Raw genomic sequence first — 21,904 nt, forward strand, 5'->3', positions numbered from 1 at the left:
TTACTTTTGTAACCTGAAGAAGATTGTGACCTTTACCATTTTGAATTCTCTCGTTCTCAGTCCTGCGATAATTTTTGTTACGAGTGAGATTTGATTTCGACTAAAAGATGACCACTTACTAGGATGTTGGACTAGGTCACCGTGTCGAGTCGTGGTCGCTCCGTTCTCGGGTGTAGAATTGGGCAAGCCTTCACTTCGCATCAGTTCTCAACCTAGGCCAGCTATTGGTTAATTCATAGCATATGCAAAGCACTGTACCAATTGTTTGTAGCATGCCGAAGTTCAAGTACAAGCAATCTCATCTTGCTATTGTTCAGAAGCACACAAAAGACTTGACTCTAGATAAACCGTAGTGACACGTGACACCGGGAGAAATCATGTAACAGAAATGGAATAGATCTGGATGGAATTCGGTTTATTCAACCCAAATTAAAAATAGGAGTTTTTTTTTAATTCCAAAGCCCTCATGCTTTTGAACACAAACACCGTTTTAAAGCTCTGTCCAAAATTCAAAATATGTCTATCACATCACCTCACTAAGCCATTTGTTTGTAGCTATCCAAAGACTATCTATGGGCAATTTTGATGAATATTTTGACGAATGTTTTTTTTTAATCAAAACGTTCAACTGTATTTGAGGTGCCGACAGAAAGCCCCCTTTCGGGTGATGACGTCATTGTACCTCTTTTAGGGTTTAACATTCATCACTAAATATTTCCATAATGTCTTTAATTGTAGAAATCTGCTTCAGTTTTCGATAAAACCTTGCATATTTCTTTAGTTGTTATATTTTCTAAACTGCTTATAATATCATTAACGTAAACCTGTCTTTCAAAGGAAGTTTTTTATTATTATTATTTCCTATATAGGTATGTTAAGCACAACCCGGACCATGCGAGTATAGCATCCACTAAGTGACCTTTCCATATTATGGGGTTAGGGTCCAGCACGCAAAGCCAGAGAGCAAGATAGGCTCGATTGTGGACAAGAAAAGACAGATCTGTACCGGGTATTTTTTTACCATGTTGGATAAGATCTTTTCCCCCTTGATGACATCCCATAGTTTTAAATCCCCGGCAGCGCTAGCTGCCATATCCCCGCAAAGAGCCAGATCATTGATGTTCGTTTCGTGGCCTCTCAGTATGTGCCGTAATATCCCATCGACACTGCTCCAGACGCAGAACTCTCTTAAATCGTCCTCCTCGCATGGCTGGCCGATCATTTTTTCGCCATCTAAGCGATAGCTGCTTGCAACGGGACAGGCGTCACAGACAAAATTTACCAGCCATTTCCCGGTTCTGCACTCGAACGTGTTGGTATAAAAGCCCCCATGGCCGCGCCTATACTTTCCGATGATTAAACATATCCCTTTAGACAAGAAGATCTTCGTGATGTTGAATTTTGTATCTTGCGGCATGGATAAGCTAAACACCTCCTCTACTTGAGGTTTAAGCTTCATTATCCAAATGTAGCGGCAACTTGCATTGACGACATATTCTCCGTCACAGACACACATACCTCCAAAGAATCCTACTTCCAATCCGAATGAAGGGACGTCATGATAACGACCCTCAGCCCAGTTAGTCTCAAGTTCCTCTGCCTTCAGGAAGACTGCCTTCCACGAACAGGTTGCTTCCAATGTCTTGGCGTTCTCTCCTATCAAGACGTTGCTGTACATGTGATCTAAGACACCCTCGTCCGGATTCAGGTCAACGGTTGTGCCGTATAGCTCCCAGCCACGAGCCACGCATAAGGGTCTCCACAGCCAGTCTCGATTGGTTTTCTCCCTCCAACCTCTGCTGCACTGAGTCAAACGGCACAAGTCGGTCTCTGAGAGGTAGGACAGAATGACGTCTGTCACTTCAACGGGAAGACCAAGCAGATTGTCTGAGGGGAAAATGACGTCGTCTGCCTCCACGCATGTATCTGTTGCATGCGTAGTAACACCGATTGAACACCGATCTACACTTGTTGCCAGAAGATCATCTTCATCGTCTGACTGATCTTGTTCCTGGTTAGTAACATCGATGGAACACTGGTCTGTACCTTCGGCCATATTGATCCTAGGAACACAGAACACACATTCAAACGAATTCACAAAGTGGAACTGAATATCACGCCTGAAGATGGAATATTTGTTAATACAAAGTTTTTCTAGCCCTTTTCAGGTTTATATTAAGATAAATGTGTCAACATTCACCCTTGAGCAAATTCTCCCCAGTATGTGGTCAATTTCTACCAATTTTTAGCACGCTTTATTCTGGTCGCTAAAATATAAAACAAAACAAATCTGCCCAAGACAAATTGAAAGACAAATCCGCTCAAGCTTCGTCACTCTTAATCCATGTATATGATATGTGTAATGCCAATAGTATTCACGTTACAACCCGATGACGATTGTGACCTTCGCCATTTTGGAATTCTCTCGTTCTCAGTCCTCCCACCATTTATGTTACGAGTGAGATTTCATTTCGACTAAGAGATGACCACTTACCCGGATTTGGGACTAGGTCACCGTGTCTAGGCCGCGGCAGCTCCGTTCTCCGGTGTAGAAGTGGGCAGCAAGAGTAAGTTCGCTTCGCATCAGTTCTCTTGATCAAGCAAGACCAGCTCAGTTTTTCCATGGCATAATTCGCCAAGCACTGCACACCAGTTGGGTTTCTGCGTGCCGAAGTTCAAGTACAAGCACTCTTATCTTGTTATTGTTCAGATGCACACAAAAGACTTTACTCTAGATAAACTGTAGTAACACGTGACACCGGGAGAAATCATGTAACGGTTGCGTCATTGTTTGATTAATGGCCAAATTAATATAGCTATGGACTTCTATATGGACCCTTGACAGACTTCAGTCTATTCAACCTTACGAATCCAGAGAAGTAGATAAGGGAAAGGTTGGGGGAAAATACGTTGCTAGTTCGTTCCCATGAATTACTAATTCGTTCCCACGAATTACCAATCGTTCGCTCGATTTAGCTAATTCGTTCAGGCACGATTTACTAGCAATTCGTTCGCAAGAATTACTACGGAGCTCCTAAATGGACACGCATGATGATTTTTTTTAAATTCGTTCACTCGATATACTATTTCGTTCCCACAAAACACTTTTTCTATCCCTCAAAATAGTATTTCATTGCCTACAAATATTTTTTTCGCTCCCGCGAAATACTATTTTGTTACCTCGAAATATTAGTTCGTTATCTGGCTTCATTTTTACTTCCAAAAATCAGGGGGAATATTCTTAACTCTTCGAGGTGTTTGAGACACACATCAAATTAAAGCTTATTTCATCATCTGTAATAATCTGTTCAACTATTTTGGGCTATTGTGATGACTTTTGGGAGAATATCCATCCGCAGACTGATGATTACCCCTAAAATTAGTCTTGAAGCCAATTGCCGTTTTGGAAAGTAATGCCTACGCTAAACTGCAAAACTAAGCAATTTTAGGGCCCAAATTTAATCCAAATTTAAAAGAAACACAAGCTTGCAGTCCGATTCACGGCTTCCAGCCTTCATTTTTTTCACAAACCCTCAAGTTAGTGGCCCACAAAATGCTATAATAGAACATTTGGCATAACAATAGTGAATTGGCCGGACAAGGGCAAGTTTGAGCCTATTTACTGGCCTGCACCCCTCGGCTTCATGAAATTATTAGTCTGAGTATCATCCGTTGTTCAGCAGAGCCCGCACACTCCGCGTGATGGGCAAGCAACTGATCCACAGACTAGATATTTATGGACAGATTTCGGCCATTTTGAAAGTGTATAGATGTTGGTTCTTATCTTCACTCAGCTAAAACATTCAACGAGGTTTCTAGCAAGGCTTATTAGACGCCCAAACACACCAATACCTGTCCTCTACTCAAACAATTACACTGGCTCCCAGTCGCCAAACGCGTTCAGTTTCACCCCTTGAGTCACAATTACAAATCACTGAAACACTCTGCCAGACTATCTCTCCTCTCTTCTTACAATCCAGACCCACCCTAACTCCCTTCGTTCTTCTGCGGGAGAGTCCCTTGTCATCATCCACAAGTCACGTGGTGGAAGGGCCTTCTCAATTGCCACCCTCCAGATATGAAATAGCCTAGATACCAATCCCCGTCAAGAATACAAGCAGTGTCTTGTCCTTCGAAAAGGCTCTCAAGACCCATCTGTTCCCCAAATCGTAGCTGGCTGTCCTCTTTTCTTCGTCGTCTTTCCCTTTTTCATTTCTGTAGCTCCCTGTATCCCTCGGCAATTTGGCGCTAATCCATTTATTATTATTATTATTTTTTTTTTTATTATTTTTCCTACAAATATACTATTAGGGAGACACGTTAGCGTAGAAATGTCGATAGTAAGGAGACACGGGCTTAATAGGGAGACACCTAGGTGTCTCCCTATTGGCGCAGCCTCCCTTTAGAGGAAAAATTTTGCTGTCGAAATTAGGTTATATTTGTTGCTCGTGGTCTAATTAGTAAAAATACCGAAATTCGTGGGAAAAGGACAAGGGAATATTGGGTTAGGGCACATTTAATTCGGAAAATATTTGTGCACAAGTCTATGAGAAAGTCTCCCTATTACAATTATTATTATTATTTTTATTATTACATTCCCCGCTCTCTGTAAAAGGTTAACGTTGGGGAACTGGTTGGCAAATCTTTCTGCTCAACTAGTTTGCAGGCAACAATATCATGTTTCTACCAGAAATGGAGGGCGTGAACCTCATGCCACAAATAACTCGTGCATGTTCGTTCTTTGGGTGCTTTGCTAGACAACCTTCTCCAGAAGTTTGCCAATGCTCGTCCTTTGTTGGCGTGTCGGTCGGATGAAATTCCGCGAAGGGGTTGACACTCCAGCTGTTGCAATCCACCGGTCGCTGTGAAAACTAACTTGGTGTCATCGGCCCAAAATACATCTAGGGAACGAACCAAGAGGAGAGCAGTCTTGGACAGGCGGCGCCAACGCCTGGAATCCGGCCCCAGGCTCCAGACTTCGACGCTTGTTCCAGCTTGTCGCAACATTCTTGTCCCTGCGAGGGAAACGTTCCCTGTTCCATTAAAAACGGACTCCCCTATCTGGTTCCAAACCTTATACTCATCCTGGTAGCACAGAACCACAGCGAACTCATTAAAATCTATCAAGCGGCCGCGGTTTTCCAATACTGTAATGCTTTGCAAGCAGTGATCGTCAAGGCGTCCGTCGATTCAAGGTTCCAGATAATTACTTTTTCCTCTTTTTTGTGTGTGTAACCTCCCATTACATACTTGGCGCCGAGTTTGCATTTCCAAAAGCCACAGCTCGCTTCCGGACACTCAAAGTTCCGAAGACACACCTCCTGTTTCACATCCCATAATTTCAAGTTCTCAGCAATACTGGCGGCCATGGTGCCAACCAATGCCAGACTCTCAATCGATGCTTCATGACCATTCAGGGTATGACGTAATGTCCCATCGACGCTGCTCCAGACACAGAACTTTCTTAAATCACCCGCTTCGGACGGCTGACCGATCATCGTTTCGCCATCCAGCTGATAGCTGCTTATTACTGGACTGGAGTGATACAGGAACCCCACCAACCATTTGCCAGTCCTGCAATCGAAGGTCCTGACAAAGTATTCTTTCCAATGGTCAAGGCGTCCCAAAGTCAAACCAACACCTTTAGAAACCAACACCTGTTTTGGATCCCAGAAGCGATCCCAAGGAAGGCAGAGTGTGTGCTCGAGGTTGTTAGCTCCTGCTTCTTCTTGAGGTTTCAGCTTCCATATCATAATGCCACAAAGATATCCTCGGACCAAATAGACTCCGTCGCACACCATAATGCCACCTGAAATGAAACCCTGCTTGTAGTCGCCGGTAATAGAAAGACTTATCTTATGATAACGACCCTCAGCCCAGTTGGTCTCCAGCTCCATTGCCTTTAGGAAGAATGCCTTCCACACACAGGTTGCTTCCAATGTCTCGGCGTTCTCTCCTATCAAGACGTTGCTGTGATCTAAGACACCCTCGTCCGGATTCAGGTCAACAGTTGTGCCGTATCGCTCCCAGCCACGAGCCACGCATAAGGGTCTCCACAGCCAGTCTCGGTTGGTTTTCTCCCTCCAACCTCTGCTGCACTGAGCCAAACGACACAAGTCGGTCTCTGAGAGGTAGTACAGGATGACGTCTGTCACTTCAGTGGGATAATAAAGCAGAACATCCATTGGACAGGCGGCGTTATCGCAACAATCTTGAAGGCTATAAGATCCGAAGGGACTTCACTTCAGTGTTCATCAACTTGAAACGTCTTTATCCTAAATACAGGGTGAATAAAAGAAACGTATCTTTTGGATAAGTTTTTGTCTCTAACAAAAACGGAAAAGTAAAGTATTTTTTCTCTTCAGCCAACATTGGGTATTGGTATTGACCACAGTCAGTAAATGTTTCACTTAAATGCAGGTATTGAAACTTGAAACTGATGAAATTTTTACTGTCTGTGGTGTTTACTGTCCGTGAAAACTATTCAGCTAGGCATGAATAGGATACAGGCCTTTCTTTGTGACTACCCAAAGCAGGTCCTCACAAGAGAGATGCTTTTTGCCAACGGTGCCGCTCTGGCTGCACACACCGACGAAGCACTGCAGAGACTCACCAACTGTTCCACATGTGCAAGCAGAAGTTGGTCCGACCATCAGCCTCCAGAAGACCAACATAATGGGCCAGGGCGTCTTGCGATTTCATTCTCCAGGTGGTAGATGACTTCACCTACCTCGGTTCCACCATCTCCATCAGCAACTTCTTCCAGAAAGCCGAGCTGAACAAGCGAATCGGCTCGCCTGGCAAAGAGGGTCTGTGTTAACGCCATGTTGAGCACCAACACAAAGATGCAGCTAAGGTCTATCAAGCCAGCGGTCCCAGCACGCTACTTTGCGGCAGCGAAACATGGACCCTCTGGGGTGCAGACTAAACAACTTCATCTCCGCTGACTCCGGAGAATGCTGGGCATCCATTGGCAAGATCACGTCCCAACCAAGGATGTCCTTGGACAGGCAGGCATCCCAAACCTGTTTGGCTTGCCTTGCTCGCCCAGCGACGCTTCTGCTGGCTCTGCCATCAGTCACGTGGAGGATGGCCGAATCTCCAAGGAAATGTTGTACGTCGAACTCGCTACGGGCTCCAGACCTGCAGGAAGACCCGTCTTTACGCCTGTCTCCAGACAGGACATGGAGGCGGGTGACATCAACCCAACAGGCTGTAGCTGCAGATCGCAGCAACTGGATGGGGTTGACAAAGAAGGAATTCAGAGAAGCGAGCAGAAGAGTGGAGAAAGCGAAGACGGCAGAGGGCGGCATTAGAACCTACAGACCCCGGTGCGGATTTCACTTGCAGCAGCTGCAACAGAACCAGCCACAGCAGGTGCTGCAACTCCACAAGAGGCTTAATCATGGCGCAGAACTCCATGTCTCCCGAGACAAGCCGACAACAACAACAACCCCAAAACACGAAGTTCATAATGGGCCTTTTGCCATGTGCCCAATGGCAACAATGGGCCTAGGGATAATGGAAGAAATAAATGGAATAATAGAACGGGCAACAATTCTATGGAATAACATGGTATTGCTTGCATGTGAATAGACCGCTTGCAGACGCGTTCGATAATCGACGCGCGAAGGCGCGCGACGCCATGTTGTGGGACAGGCGTATATCTATCCACGCACATTTTGTCCCATAACATGGCGTCGCTCACCTTAGCACGTCAATTATCGAACGCGTCTGCAAGCGGTCTATTGCAGATAAGGTTAACATTTTCACTGTCCTACTGCTCGACCTTCCATTTGTCTGTCATTTAAATCAATGCATAATGTGCCAATGCCACCTGTCAGTCGTTTGGATCAATGCACAATGTACCCGTGTCCTGATGTGTGCAATAGCTCTACAGACCATCCGTGTTCTGAGGGCTCTGATTTCAAAAGTAATTTGTTGGCGAAGTTCATGGAGGCTGTTTGGCCACTATGGTGTATACCCGGTCCTTGAGGTACTCCCAAAGAAAACAAAGTAAATTGAAGAAACGATCTGGAGATCTTGGCGCCTCTTCTGCATGTTCTCGTTTACGCCATTAAGCATCGTTAAAGTCCATTTAAAATATCTTTTTAAAACATTGTGTTGGTGGTGTTTTGGGGAAGCCTTAAAGGAAAGGCCTGTATATCCTTTGCATGCATGGATGAATATCAGTGAAAGTTGTGCTGGATGTGGTTAATACCCGGATCAAATGTTGGCTAAAGAGAAGAAACCACTGGTAACCACTCCCATTTTTGTGGAAGACAAGGACTGATCCAAAGGGATTGTAGATTTGTGCGTGCGAGTATTTACATTCCATAAGGCAAAAAAATTTATATATTCGGTCTCTGGTCAGACCAAAGTTCCGGAATTGACGCGGGGACGCGGCTTTTTTTTTTGGGGGGGGGGCTTTTTTTTTTTTCCTTCAAGCTTGGTTTTTACAGACAAGGTGGGGTACTATTTTGCTATTTGGTGTCCTCATGTACATTGGTGTCCTCCATAATTTGCCTTGGTGCTCTCGATCATTTGCCTTTGTGCAATTTCCCATTCCTTGGTGCTCTTTGGTAAAAAAAAAATTAAGGAGGTGCGGCAATAGAGGGCGCTGTTGGAGCTACCGCGGAACATTTTGGGAAAAAAAGATTGACGCGCATGATTAAAATCGACGCGCGCGCTGACCAGAGACCGACTTATTTTTTTTTTGGTCTAATCATTCAATGCAATCAGAGAGCATCATTGTATGAACAAAATGGCGTGCGACATTAATTTTTCTCCCTGTAATAGAAGACGGACTTGTTCGCTGTCTTATCTCCCTTTTCGATGTCTCCACCCTAATTTCGAACGACCCTGGATCTTCCTATTGGAGGAGGGACAAGCACGATCCTATTACATTATGGTTCAATCATTTTTGTTTGGCATCGCATTGTATTCCATGAGAGGGTGGAATCAAAAGAATTCCCGAAAATATCATGTTCTAGATTGTTTACTTATATTTCCAAAAGTATGGTTAAAAGCAAACTAACCTATTTATATCCTACCACTCACGAAAGTAGACGGGGGAAAACGGTTGTTCACGTCGGTGCGGCGAACATTTTTTTTGTGGCACAAACGTATGTTTTCCAAGTCGTTTTAATTCAATGTACTTTACACGATTATGTGAGTTTGCGGTTGTTTCTGCATTCGATATGGGACGTTGAACAATCGGGTCCCCAATTCGCAAAGGTCCCCAATTTTGCGATGGTGTACTGGTTTTCCTAAATAGTGTACAAAAGAGGGACAATGGGGGTCCCCAATTGTAAGCAAACCAATTAATAAACAAATACACGTCCGTGGAATGCGAACCCCGCGTCTCATCTGTCTTGTCGTCCGTACAGCTGGATCACCGTGACAACTAGCACCGCTAGCTCGATTTTTCGGAATCAAAATCTGACCCCCGAAAACTCGTTCTCGCATGGTTTACACAAGAATAACAAAGACCGCCCAGTTTTTAAAGGCTGGCTGTTATGTAGGGATGTTTATAGCCTACTTTGGAATAACCATTAATACAGTCAATGTAATTACAATCGTTTAAACGCATTTCTCCCCATTAGGGCGCATTCCAAGCCGTTATGTCCTTTTAACTGTTACGCTTTAAAATATCAAATCTATAATGAAACATTTAGACTACGTACAGCACTGAATAACATAAAATTGGTTTCCGTGCGCACACAGTCTTTGAACCGGCTGCATAGGCTATGGAAGACGGATCTTCCCCCATTGTAGCAAATTCTTCATTTTAATAGGATCGATACAAAATAATATCTGCGTTGAAAACAAAATATCAGGGAAACCAACATATATTGTTAAAGCCACATACCTGTTATACTTTCCGTTGGCGTTGCAATGATGGCCCCGGGTTCGATGCATTCCTGTAATTCGAAGCAGAAAACGAAACCTCAGTCTGAAATTATTGTTAGACGCAAATTTGGGAATTTCATTCCGAGACTACTTCAAAATTAGTAATTGTTGATTCCAACGGAGAGATGCTTAATTGACAGATGATTCGACGATGATGAAAGCACGGTGCACCTGCAACGAACTCATAAATAGAATACTGAAAAGTGGGCATCGGCTGCGTATTCTGTTCCACATGCACCGCTTAATAGTGTGTGAATACTCAGCACGGGAACAGAGTGAAATATGCACAATAACAGCTGACGTCACACTTTGGCACTCTATACAATGCCTGAGAAATTTCTCCCGCCCTTGGCGCTCGGCAGCAGAGACTATTATTAGGTAAATCGATTCGAAGGCATCTATTGTAACGTGTCTTATCCAAACAATGACGAAAGGCACTCACACTGCGCGTCTGTCTTTGACCTTGATGTTCCAGTGTCAATATCTTACGGTCGCTTCTCAGGCATATGTGCTCAAATAAGTAGGCCGCGACTACGCGGTAGGTAGTGCAATTAAAATACGGTAAAAAAAATAACAATACGCGGACAACGGTACTGTATGCGGCACACGTATTGCAGGGCCTTATTCACGAGTCGGCCATATTGGATTGAGAGTGAGGAAAAATCTTCAGGTTTGGAATGTGTGTAGATCGAAAAATAAAAGCAATGACGTTACAAATTAATACCTGTCTGCGCTGAAGAATAATATAAACGTTGTGATTAAACATGCTCTTATAATTATTTAAGCCACATTTTGAAGGAAAAAAGGAAATTGAGGCTATAGTGACGTGAATAAATAGTCTCGCACCATCCTATTCAACAGAGTTCACAATTTATGAAATACATTCAGGAACAACAAAACTGGCCAACTTGTTCCTATTAAAGGCCCATATCTGGCTTTCTCACAATCGAGTTTCAATCCGGAAACTCAAAACAAGATTTTCCAACCCCAAGTCCAGTTCATTAAAGGCAAAAGAGCTCATCCGGATACTTACCACTAATTGGAATGATTCAACGAAGAAAAAGTTCTCCGGCTATCGGTCAAATGTAAAGTTTGCGGTGCATGGTGGCGCTATTCATGACAACCGCCGCCTCTTTGAATCACAGTCATCATGATTTCAAGCAAATCATAAGTACATGTACTGTTTACTGCCACATATAAACATTACGTAAACGTATAAATATGTCAGGTGTCATCTATTGAACTAGCCTTTAGTCAAGTCCCACGCGCTTATTCAGACACGTGACGCACCCCGGATGCTGGCACGTAAAAAGACTAGCGCGAGCGGCAAAGCCGCGAGTTTGCCACTCGACTGGTCTTTTTTCGTGCCAGAATCTGGGGCGCCATGCGTCCGGGTAGACACGCGCGCCTTGACTAAAGGCTACTATTGACCCTACTTTATTATAATTCCACAATTAGGCTACTATTGACCCTACTTTATTATTATTATAAGGCACAGTATTTTGATAACGATATGCAGCAACCCAAATCGATTGGGCGATCGATAGAACACAATGGAACACAGTAGGCTATATATCTGTTTCACAATATTTTAATCAATAATTTTGGTCCAGCCATTGTCCAGCAAAACAATGCACGACTTGCATGATTCAGACAGACGAAAATAAGCCCCGTATTGTATGTTTCTATTCGTACATCATACTCATGCAGGTCGCATGTTACAAAACTCGTGCGGAATAAATTTTGGGTACTCTCCTATTTGTCAACACCGCTCTGTTTTTTCATACCCCCCGCCAAAAAAAAAAAATGAAATTCATCATGAAGTGTACAACGAGATGCCGTATGTGAAAGAACATCCTTTCATAATTCTAGAGTAAAAGGTGTTTTCATGGACAAGTACTCCGTTCTCCGATTGGTGAGTGACCACTTTGTTTTATATTGTTAAAAATTTCAAATATACCATTCACAAAATGTTGCAATGCAAAACACAACTTTTGCCGTATTTCATTCTGTTGCAAACCCCATAATTATATTTTGAGAAACACTGCACGTTTCCGGAGCGGCCGCCAGGGTCACTCTTAATTACAATTAGTTTTTGTGGAATATATTAAGAGTAAGTATAATTCATTTCAAGTCGAACAAACAGGTTCTGCTGCGTAGCGCTGGCCCGTTCACTTTTAGTTAAAGGCGCGTAGGACATTTTGCAATTACAAAGAAACGTACTTTTGGCTATTTTAAACAAGAACAGCCTCGTTCAAAGTGGAGATAGGACTGGTACGTGTACTAAATACCTTGTGGTTGCAGACCAGTAAATCGGTCCGAAATTGCCTGCGCCGGCCAAATTACGATTTGCATGCCCTCAAAATCTTCAGTATTCGAGCATGGTGTGAGCCATGAACTTGAGGGTTTGTAAAAAAAAAATATGGGTGGAAGCCGTGCACAGGACTGTGAGCTTGTAGTTCCGTTCAATTTGGATGAAATTTGGGCCCTTAAAGCGCTCTATTTTGCAATGGAGTGTGGGCATCGTTTTTCAACACGGCGATGGGCTTCAGGACTATTTTCAGGGGCGATCATCTTCGGATGGAAATTTCTTCTAAAAGTCATTAGTTGACCCCCAAAAATTGAAAAGAAAATGAAAGATGATGAAATAAGCTTTAATTTGATGTGTGTCTCGAACACCCTTGAGAGTTGTGAGTATTTTCCCCGAATTTCTGAAGTGTGAGCATTTTACCATTGGGGTCTATGGACGTTTATTTACTGGTCTGCAACCTTGTGGGAATATTTCTTTTTTTTTATCTCCTTTTTGTTCATCATTTTTTCTTTTGCAGAGATACCACCTCCGTAGTTCCTCGGTGCAACTCATCATGGCGAGCTTCCTCCTCCTTGTGCTGTTCCCAGTCTTGTGCGGTGTGGCAGTGATGGGCGATCAGTACTATTACCCCGGATGTAGAAACTCCGTCAAAGGTAAGCTAGAGAAAGTCTTATTCGCGATTTTCGATCGTGTTCCCTGTGTTGTTATTATTAATGGTACACTATTGAATGGGATGGTGCCATACTATTTCATGGTTGGAGGCGTTCCAGGCCTCACTGTAATTTTTTTTAAATTATAACCTAATATAACCTAAATATAACCTAATGATGTGGATTGAAGCATTAGGTTATATTTAGTCAGAAATTGTAAATTATTCATCAGAGCGGACTGGTATTAGGCAAGCTAATTTAAACTCATTGCTTCTCTCCTGATCCTACCATGGAGCTATAAAACACAACCAAGAGTAAACGGGAGCATGTCAGTATAGCGGGCTAATACTTGATTTTAATTTGGCCGTTTGCGACGAAACATGTAACAATAAGCTGGATACCCAGTGCATGCAGGAGGACGCATTTAGCAGGGATTATATTGATGAAAACCCTAAAGCGCCAATTATGGCAACTTTTTTAGTTGTTCTAGTGAACATGTAAACCTAAGCCTCGTATGTTTGGAAATAATGTTTGTTTCCTTGCAGCCGTTCCGAGCATGGGGGAGGACTGTTCAGCGATCCTCTGTTCCCAGCGCTACCGTCCAGTCTGCGGTAGCGACGGGGAGGAATACCTGAACGACTGCCTGCTGTGCAAGGCGGCGTGTAGTCACAAGGCCCTGCACAAGGCCTGCGACGGATTCTGCCCGTGCGGACGGCGCGTGGACGGGGACGGGGCTGCCCCGAGCCCCGTGCCGGTGTTGGAACCCACGCCTGGGCCCGGCATCGTTCCCGGTGGATTTTGTTTTGGGAAAGGTAAGCACGAAAGATCATAGGCCAAAAAAAACCCACCATTTTGCAAAGACTTCCCTTTTCCATTCACGGTGCCCTTTTCGCAAGTGTTTACCCTCCCCGTCCCCCATGGGAGTAAGCGTGCCTTTTTTAAACAAGTACCATTTTTTTAAACAGAGCCATTTTGCCAACAAATTAGTGCCTTTGTTTAACTAACCATTATCAGATAAAGTTTGCATAATCGTCCGGTTCGAACAGCGACCCCATTGGAAAATGTTACCAGCCCCCACGCCAAATCCCCCATTCCCTCCCCCTCCCCCCCCCCCCACACACACACATAACACCTCCCACCCCCATTCCCGTTTGATATTACGGAGGCCAAGTGTCCGGAGAAAAAAACCTGTCTACACTGCAGCTCGGATGTGCGAATGCCCCTTTCAAGGAATGCCCCCCCCCCCATGCAAATGACCATGCTACGCCTATGAAGATCGTGTTATCAATAGTTCAGGTTTTACATGAGAGTTTCGAGTTAGAACCAATCCAAAAGTTTCAAATGTAGATACGTATAAATTAACCAGCAAAATTTCACAATGTCAGTAGTTAGAACATTGTAACGCAGCAAAATTATTGACCACTCAAGTGCATTTTTCATTGATGAGGAAAATTTCGACAGGTTCAATACAATTTTTATTTTTCAAATGGGTTCATTATTTCACCATAAAAATTACGACCAACAAAAAAAGAGGACAAGTAAAACCCACAACAATATTAACCCTCCCCCAGTGACATTTGGGTCAAATTTGTAAAAAACTAAATATATGTTATATATTTTGTTGGTTGATATATTTCTTTGTTTTTTCTTTCTCTTTTCAGGAGCGTGTCCTTAACGACTGCTGATCAACCTTCATGGAAATAGAAGGTTTAACAACGGAGGGCTATTATCAATTCAAGTGAAACATGTCTTGATTTCAGTGCAGGAAGAGCATCAACACTACAGTGTCCCAGCCTTTGTTATTGTAAATTTAAAGAGCTGTGACTCCCTGCCATGGCAAACCTCAGAAAAAAAGTTCACCTTCCCTAAATTTATGAATACAGAGTTGATAATGGGGCAAAATTGTAAATATTAATTGAGTTGTATATAATGAGAAAATATCAGCAGACATCTTTTTTCTGCATATTTTTAGAATCACCAAAACAATCTAAAATATTAATTGTAGCGCAACATCCTCGGCCAAATATTAAGAAGTTGCTAACTTCAATAACATCTTAATGGTAAAATTTAAAAATCTAAATCGGTAATGGCAGAAAAGAGAATGCACGAGGAAATGTGTTATTCTGTGAATGCCCGTTTTATAGTGGAGGGGGAAAAGGGGGCGTGTCCACTGTGTGGATCATTTTGGAATTGAATTTTTATGTTCAGTAAACACTTTTTTTTTAATCAGTGTTTATGATTTCAGTTTTTCCTTAATGAATTAAAAAGGGAATAAACCACTGCAAGATTGAATGTGGGAGTCTTCGTTCAATCCTTTTTTTATTTCTAAAGAGAGTTCTTTACTTTTCACTTGTTTATTTTAATGAACCTATCACGCTAAACACTATTGGATCCACAGTAAAAAAAAAAAAAAAAAAAAGGTCAGTTCATGAACATCGCAATGTTGGAAACAAAATGGAAAACCAAAGCAAAATTTATTGTTACACTCAACGGAAGAAAAAACAATATTCCTTGTATACTGGTGTTGTGCACACATTAAATTTGCAAAGATGCCCACACACCAATGTTTCTGTTATATCCTTGAATAGTTACAGAATCCATGTGTAGAAGCATATTATACGGATTGTACTCAGCAATGACTAATTATACACTGTGGGAATGATTACACCTGTTGTTGGTTCATATACTTGGTATTGGCAATCAGTGCGAAACAGCTGTTCCACACAAAACCAACCAATCACAGACGACCACATATCCAGTATCCCTCCTCCATGATTTCGTCTCATCGATTTTGTCTTTCGCAAACTGAATGAATCTGAATTTAAAGTGACAACCTCGCATATATATATATATTTTAAAACGTTTACCGCGTAAACCAAAATAGGTTTCAAATAAAAAAAACGCAAGTTGGGTCGTTAAATTTAAAAGAAACAGTCTTTAAAATCTTTGACTATGACTAAAGGGTCTTCGCTGTCCGCAGTACACTTCTCTTCCCACCCCCCAAAATATATATATTTTGGCGCTCGCACCTATTAATTTTGGCATATGATTTAATCAACTCCAGCTGATGGGGTCAGATTTATTGATTTGTTGGGTCGCCCTATGATAACCATACACGTAAGCATTCGTTTATATCCAGACACGTGGCTGAAAATCAAAAGATTTGTCAGACTGCTGAGTCTAACAAATGAGCAATCACACGGAGGGGTTAATATTCGGTTGAAACAACATCAAATCCCCTACGGTCGGACGAAAGCATACAGCCCAATTTTGTGTCTTCTTTTTCGGAGTGACTGCTATCTACTACTGAAAGGGTGTACTTGGTTCTAACGGGCTTCGTCGTTTTTGAAGGTAAGTGAACAGTGAAATTATTAAGCTGATCGGTACTGTAAATACCTAGAAAGAAATGTGTGACCTGCTCTGCAAAATTGAGTCTGTTTTGGCAAAACTGACATTTTGCGTAAGTACGTTAATAAAATGGAAATGAAATAATTGTTCATTCGGTGTATCATGGGCCTCTCTCGTAGTTGTGCTTGTTCCATTCTGTCCATTTTTTCACTTGCCTGTTAGAAAACTCTCAATTGAGAAAAAAAGGGTTCAAAAAATAACAAATATTCTATATCTGTGCATGTGATTGAAAAATATTTCACAAGCTGCGTTGACGCGATTCTGACGCGATTTATACCGCGATAGGTCAATTGCAGATTAGCATGTGTTTAATTAATGTGATGGGTAGTCACTGCACATTCGTTAGCAATGTGCAATGGGTAAATTCAGTTCTATGCTTTTACGAGAATGTCCGCTCAAAGAGAGACACTTTGACTGCGACATTCATCCGATAAATACACATGCATTATGTAGATCCAGCTTGAGGCTTTGATTTAAGCTCTTCATAATATGTTATGAATATTGAAAAATTCGAAATTCGGGTGGACTAGAACCCACGACCTCTGGCTCACTATAGTGCGAACGTCGAAACAGCTCGACCACCAAAATAATCTGGCATGGGCTGGCCGGCGGGTGAACTCAAAACAGAAATTCCTTTTTCCCTGTAGCAAAATTGTATCGGCAGCTGCCGTCAATGGTAGATCTTGTTCACCGCCTAAAGTCTTTTTGAATTTCTCCTCCGCCCCCCCCCCTCCGCCCCTAACCCCCTAATTCAAAATTGGAAGAATTCTGAAGACTTGATATCTATATACAAATTTATAACAAAATACTGTTTATGCAGATTTTGAATGTAAAAGCAATCCAGGTCAATACTGGAAGGGAAACAGAAACAAACATGAAGCGATTCATTTCATAATATTGTTAGTAAGGGAATAAATGTGTGCTCGAGAGGTTTTAATCACTCCGGAGGCGAGGGTAATTATCAGCACCCAGACTCTAAGCGGTCTTAAACAGAGTGATTAATACCGACCGAGCACATATTTATTCCCATTCATAAATACCTTTTCGGTCAAAAAATCCAATATTTCGGTCAAAAAATCCCGATTTTGTTCAACAAGTTCACTTCATGCTTTTTGAAACATCCCTGTAACTTAGACCTGGCCAAGTCTGGGTTGCGCTCGGTCTGTGCCTATATTATAGTAAATCCACTCACAGCGCATATCGCATACGTCCTTACAGTACATAACGCGCGCCCTCATGCGTCGAATCCGGACCATCATGTTAAAAACGTACATGTACATGTTATTTTCAAGTGATGCAGCAACTTTTGCACCACATGTATGCACATGCTCTGCAATACATGCACACACATGTGCGTGTAATACGCGTGTTGTACGTACAGTGAGTGCGAATTGTTATACGGCACTGAAGTGGAAGGTGCGCTGAAGTGTACCTTGTCGGGCATCTGGAAAGACGTAAACTAAGTGATTCTTGCTACTTTTTTTTAGATACCGACTTAAAGCAATTCCGACTTGAGTCAAGTCTACTCTAGCTAAATACTGGAGTGCTCAGCTGGCGATTAAGATGTAAACAACCCTTTTATGGAGATTTACGCGCGCGTGGCACGTTCTGTGCGATGTCGCGCAGAACGCACCTTGGGCGTTTTGAATTTAGATCTATAAAATTCTGACTCACTGGTGGTACAGAGTTGCGCATGCCTACGTGAGGACTGTGAACTTTCAACCAATAAAACGGTAAGAGGCACTGGATTTTTAGGAGTCCACATTTTATTGTGAGACTGGATGGGAAAGTGTTTAAGACCAGCTAGCCATGTCTTTATCATCCGTTTAAGACCGACCGCGTGACGGGCTCTCGACCATTACGAATGGCTAAACTGTCTGAGGTATTTATGAATGTATAATAAAATTGTTTGAGTGGGGGTGTTGCCAAGTACGGTCCGTATATTATGTTGAGTCCTTGCAGGGCAAGGCTTTCACTCCACTTGTTTCTCGCCACCCAGGAGCAACCGTATTAGCTGGGGAGTAACCTGCTTTGGACTGGCATCCCATCCAGGAGGAATGGACATATTCTGAGTCGTTTCATGCCTAATGGGTCATATTGGCTCGTTTCAGACTTTACTTAATACACATGTTTAAATTAACATTGGTCTTAAATCTACTTTAACTACCCACCAGGGGTTTCAGACGTGAATTCTACGGTGCCTTCGAAGCAGAAATGGAAGACCAGATGCCGTGTTTGCGGGCGGCAAGACATTTGGTCATGGTCTGGGCTGTCCTCCTCTTCGTCATCACAACATTGAGGGCAGCAGAGGAAGCCGACATCACTTCCATCTTCCCGAAATGCAAAGAAGAAGTTGAGACCACGGGTAGGCCAACAAATGTATTTCGTTTCCCTTATTTAATAACAGCTGTGACAGTGTATGGATGTAGGGCTTGTGGAATTCTACAGTGCAAAATACTCTCGTCATAAAGGGAAATCAGATAGGCATGAAGAACCACATTCCCTGGGTTTGCACATACTTAAAACTAACCAGCAAAGTGCCTCAACCAGCAAAGTGCAATGTCCTTCCTGTGGGATAACTGACTACGAGACACGAACAGCGCCCTTTTTTTGCAAGTCCATTGTTATTCCACTGTGTGAGTTTTGCTCGTTCAACCTGTCCGAGGGCGCTCTTTCACACGCACACACAAAATGCAAGAGAAACGCAGGCGTCCAAAAGCATTGTGGGTAGGTCACTTGCCACGATGTACGCACATTAAGGTCGTGCGAACACAGAATTGACCACCTGTCACTGGCTATATACAAAGTGAGATCTCAAAAACATAAATGTCGCAAAAAGCGAAGAAGTGTGGGACTTCTTCTAAAATTGAGAACTTACTCTCTCAGCTCGTCTCAAATCAATCATCGAAAGTGAGGGAGAGGAATCTTAAGTACTACAAAATCAGAATACTCAATCAAAATTGTACTTCCCTTGTATTCAAGGTCTTTGTTGTTATTGGCCAGGTTATACTGCGCTACTTGTGCTTTTCATCCGATTGTAGATTTATCAAAATAATGTGCTTGCAAATCTTTTTTCTTCAGATATCGAGGGTTTGATCGACACAAATCCCTGCATGTTCCAGTGTCCTCCCACCGTCAAAATGGTCTGTTCCAATGATGGCATGAGCCACATGAACGACTGTTTCCTGTGCAAGAGCGCCTGCAATGACCCCAGCCGACCCATCTTCAAAGTGTGCGACGGGCGGTGCCCCTGCAAGGGCAAGCCTCACGACGAGGATATGGAAGCATCCGAAGATTGTGTGGATGGTAGGTTTTTTACATTCTCCAATCCGATGACTGTTTCATTCCTGTCTGTTTGAAGACGTCCTTCAATTGTAACTTCATTCCCACCGACAACAGCCGTACTTTATTAACAACCAAGTACAACACTACGTTTCAAACATCTTCAAACAGTTTCGCCACCAAATCTAAAAGAAAAACCTTTCAACAAAATTCCACAATTCAATCTTTTCATGAAACATCCACCAAAGCCAACAAAAAACAACACTGTCATTCTCTTTTTTATCAAGACCATGCGTTTCTATCCTCTCTCTTAAAAAAGCCAACTTACAACTTCATCATTTAGCACAACAGTTAAGATAGTCCGCGAAGTTCAGGTTAGCATCTTCGTGAAGGTACGGAGCTCGATCGTTCGGCTGATCTCGACAGCCAATTAGGTTTTGGGTGCCGCATCGCTTCCTCCCTTTAATGGTGTTTGGCCCTATATATGGATGGACAGGGAAGGAGGTGTGGTTGGCCGGGAAATCCGAGAGCCGGTCGTAGATTTGAAGTCGTTAATGGGGTCACTGAGTAGAGTTCCTTTGCCCAACTCCTGAATGCTTGGCACACCACATAACTTTTGGCTTTAAAGTTAATTCTTTTAATTTCCTTTTTTTGTAAATGGTGTTGATTGGAACAGACACTATCTTCTTCATATGTTAATCTAAATACTTGCATAAATTAAAGTAGAGGTCAGTTTAGATGTGCCGAAATACAGACTTCAAATTATTCCAAATGTTCGATAGACGAACACATCCAACCAATGACATTTTTCCGTACCCGTGTTTAGAAAGAAAGTACCCGTGTAAACTCAAATTTTGGAACATAAAATAATTTGGAGTAAGATTTGAACAAAAGTGTGCTTACTCGAAATAATCAAATTTCATCCTCATTTTTCTTATTTTCTTGGGGGAAAACAGGAGCCTGTAAGACGGATGCTAAGGATCACTACGCCGAAGACTACGGGTACGACGTGGAGAACCCTGAAGCCAAGTACACTTCGCCGGTCTACACGGAGGGCACAACCGACGATGTCCTGCACGAATCCAAGGGGTACGCGGCCGACCCGGACGGGGCTGATGAAGAGGAAGAAGAAGAAGACGAAGAAGAAGAAGGAGAAGACGGTGATGATGATCTTGAAGACGGCCAAGAAGTTGATTTGGAAGACGGCCAAGAAATGGAGTTGGAAGACGGCCAAGAAGTGGTTTTGGAAGATGGGGAAATAGTGGTGGACGAATAGCATCACGAAGGTCGGCGCTGTCTCGTCGGTGGGGGCGCTCTTTTGCGACTGTCCTCTTTTTTGTACGCGTTTCATTTAGTTTCCATGGAACTGAAAATTACTGATTAATGAATTAAGACATTTTCTAGGGAACTCGGTAGAAAGAAAAAAAGTGGTAGACTGAAAAAAAAACACCGGGTTCATCGTTGTCTCGTTGTTGGGGCCGCTAGTTTGTCCTTTGGGTTTTTTTAACCGACATTTTCCACACGCCGCCACAGAAACGCCGTTTCACCTTTATTTTTGTTTTTGGGAAGATGACCTCTACATGAACCCGAGAAACTATTATCAGACGGTAAAGTCAACTAATCAGTGGTCGTGACCATGATACCGCTACTTATATCATCACGTACTATTTTGTTTTAATTTACATAGGGTTTAGCGGACTATATCTGATCAGATATCAAAACAGTGGATGTAAACTACTAGACTGTGTAGTGTTTTTCAACACGAGCCTATTGTCAATTTGTTGGAGTTCTTTAGTAGTAAAATTGTTGTAGACATGCATCAGAGATTGTTGAAGTATGATTCCTGCACGAATGATCTCTTTTATTTCCACGATATCCGAGTCTTGCATATCTCCGGCATCAGGGTGGTCCCGCTTGTCTTATCACCAGTCAAAACCAACCAAAATGTGTGACATTTGAGGCGGTGGTGTTTCAACAATGATAGGCCAAGTTCACATTATAGAGTTGGAGTTCTGAAATCTTGAACTATTAAGTTTTCATTTCATCTAATTTCTTTTATTTGTCTCGTGGCCTAGAGGGCCAAATTCCAATGACAATTACATTAAAAGCAATGAATTTGCAAATCGATTAAACCTTGCATAATAAAAAAAATTACATGAGTGAAACAGGGAGGTAATACAATAAAATTGTACGTTATCAAACACCACAAAACCAAGGAAACAGGAACAATGTAAGAAACGAAGGGCAACATGCACAAAAAAATGTGAGTAAAACATCGGATAGTTCCTCAGCTGATTCCACGGTGGTGCAGCAAGCAGACCATATCATTTTCCATAATCGA

The 21,904-nt window shown here is 42.6% G+C and overlaps 2 protein-coding genes across 2 annotated transcripts; both read left to right on the forward strand.

Moving 5' to 3' along the window:
- The first annotated feature begins 11,585 nt into the window (after nt 1–11,585).
- LOC119718838 (ovomucoid-like) lies at nt 11,586–14,548 on the forward strand. Its single transcript, XM_038188257.1, has 4 exons — nt 11,586–11,827; nt 12,741–12,876; nt 13,419–13,685; nt 14,535–14,548. The coding sequence occupies exons 1-4, from the start codon at nt 11,801–11,803 to the stop codon at nt 14,546–14,548; spliced, it is 444 nt and encodes a 147-aa protein (XP_038044185.1). The 5' UTR covers nt 11,586–11,800.
- A 1,498-nt stretch (nt 14,549–16,046) lies between these two features.
- Nucleotides 16,047–21,403, forward strand: LOC119746164 (B3 domain-containing protein At5g60140-like). The gene is made up of 4 exons (XM_038222972.1): nt 16,047–16,224; nt 18,456–18,646; nt 19,363–19,587; nt 20,520–21,403. Exons 2-4 carry the CDS (start codon nt 18,496–18,498, stop codon nt 20,837–20,839), a joined length of 696 nt encoding a protein of 231 aa, XP_038078900.1. The 5' UTR covers nt 16,047–16,224; nt 18,456–18,495; the 3' UTR covers nt 20,840–21,403.
- Nucleotides 21,404–21,904: the final 501 nt, after the last annotated feature.

This window comes from Patiria miniata, unplaced genomic scaffold (genome assembly GCF_015706575.1).
Source record: "Patiria miniata isolate m_02_andy unplaced genomic scaffold, ASM1570657v1 HiC_scaffold_7, whole genome shotgun sequence".
Classification (NCBI taxonomy): Eukaryota; Metazoa; Echinodermata; class Asteroidea; order Valvatida; family Asterinidae; genus Patiria; species Patiria miniata.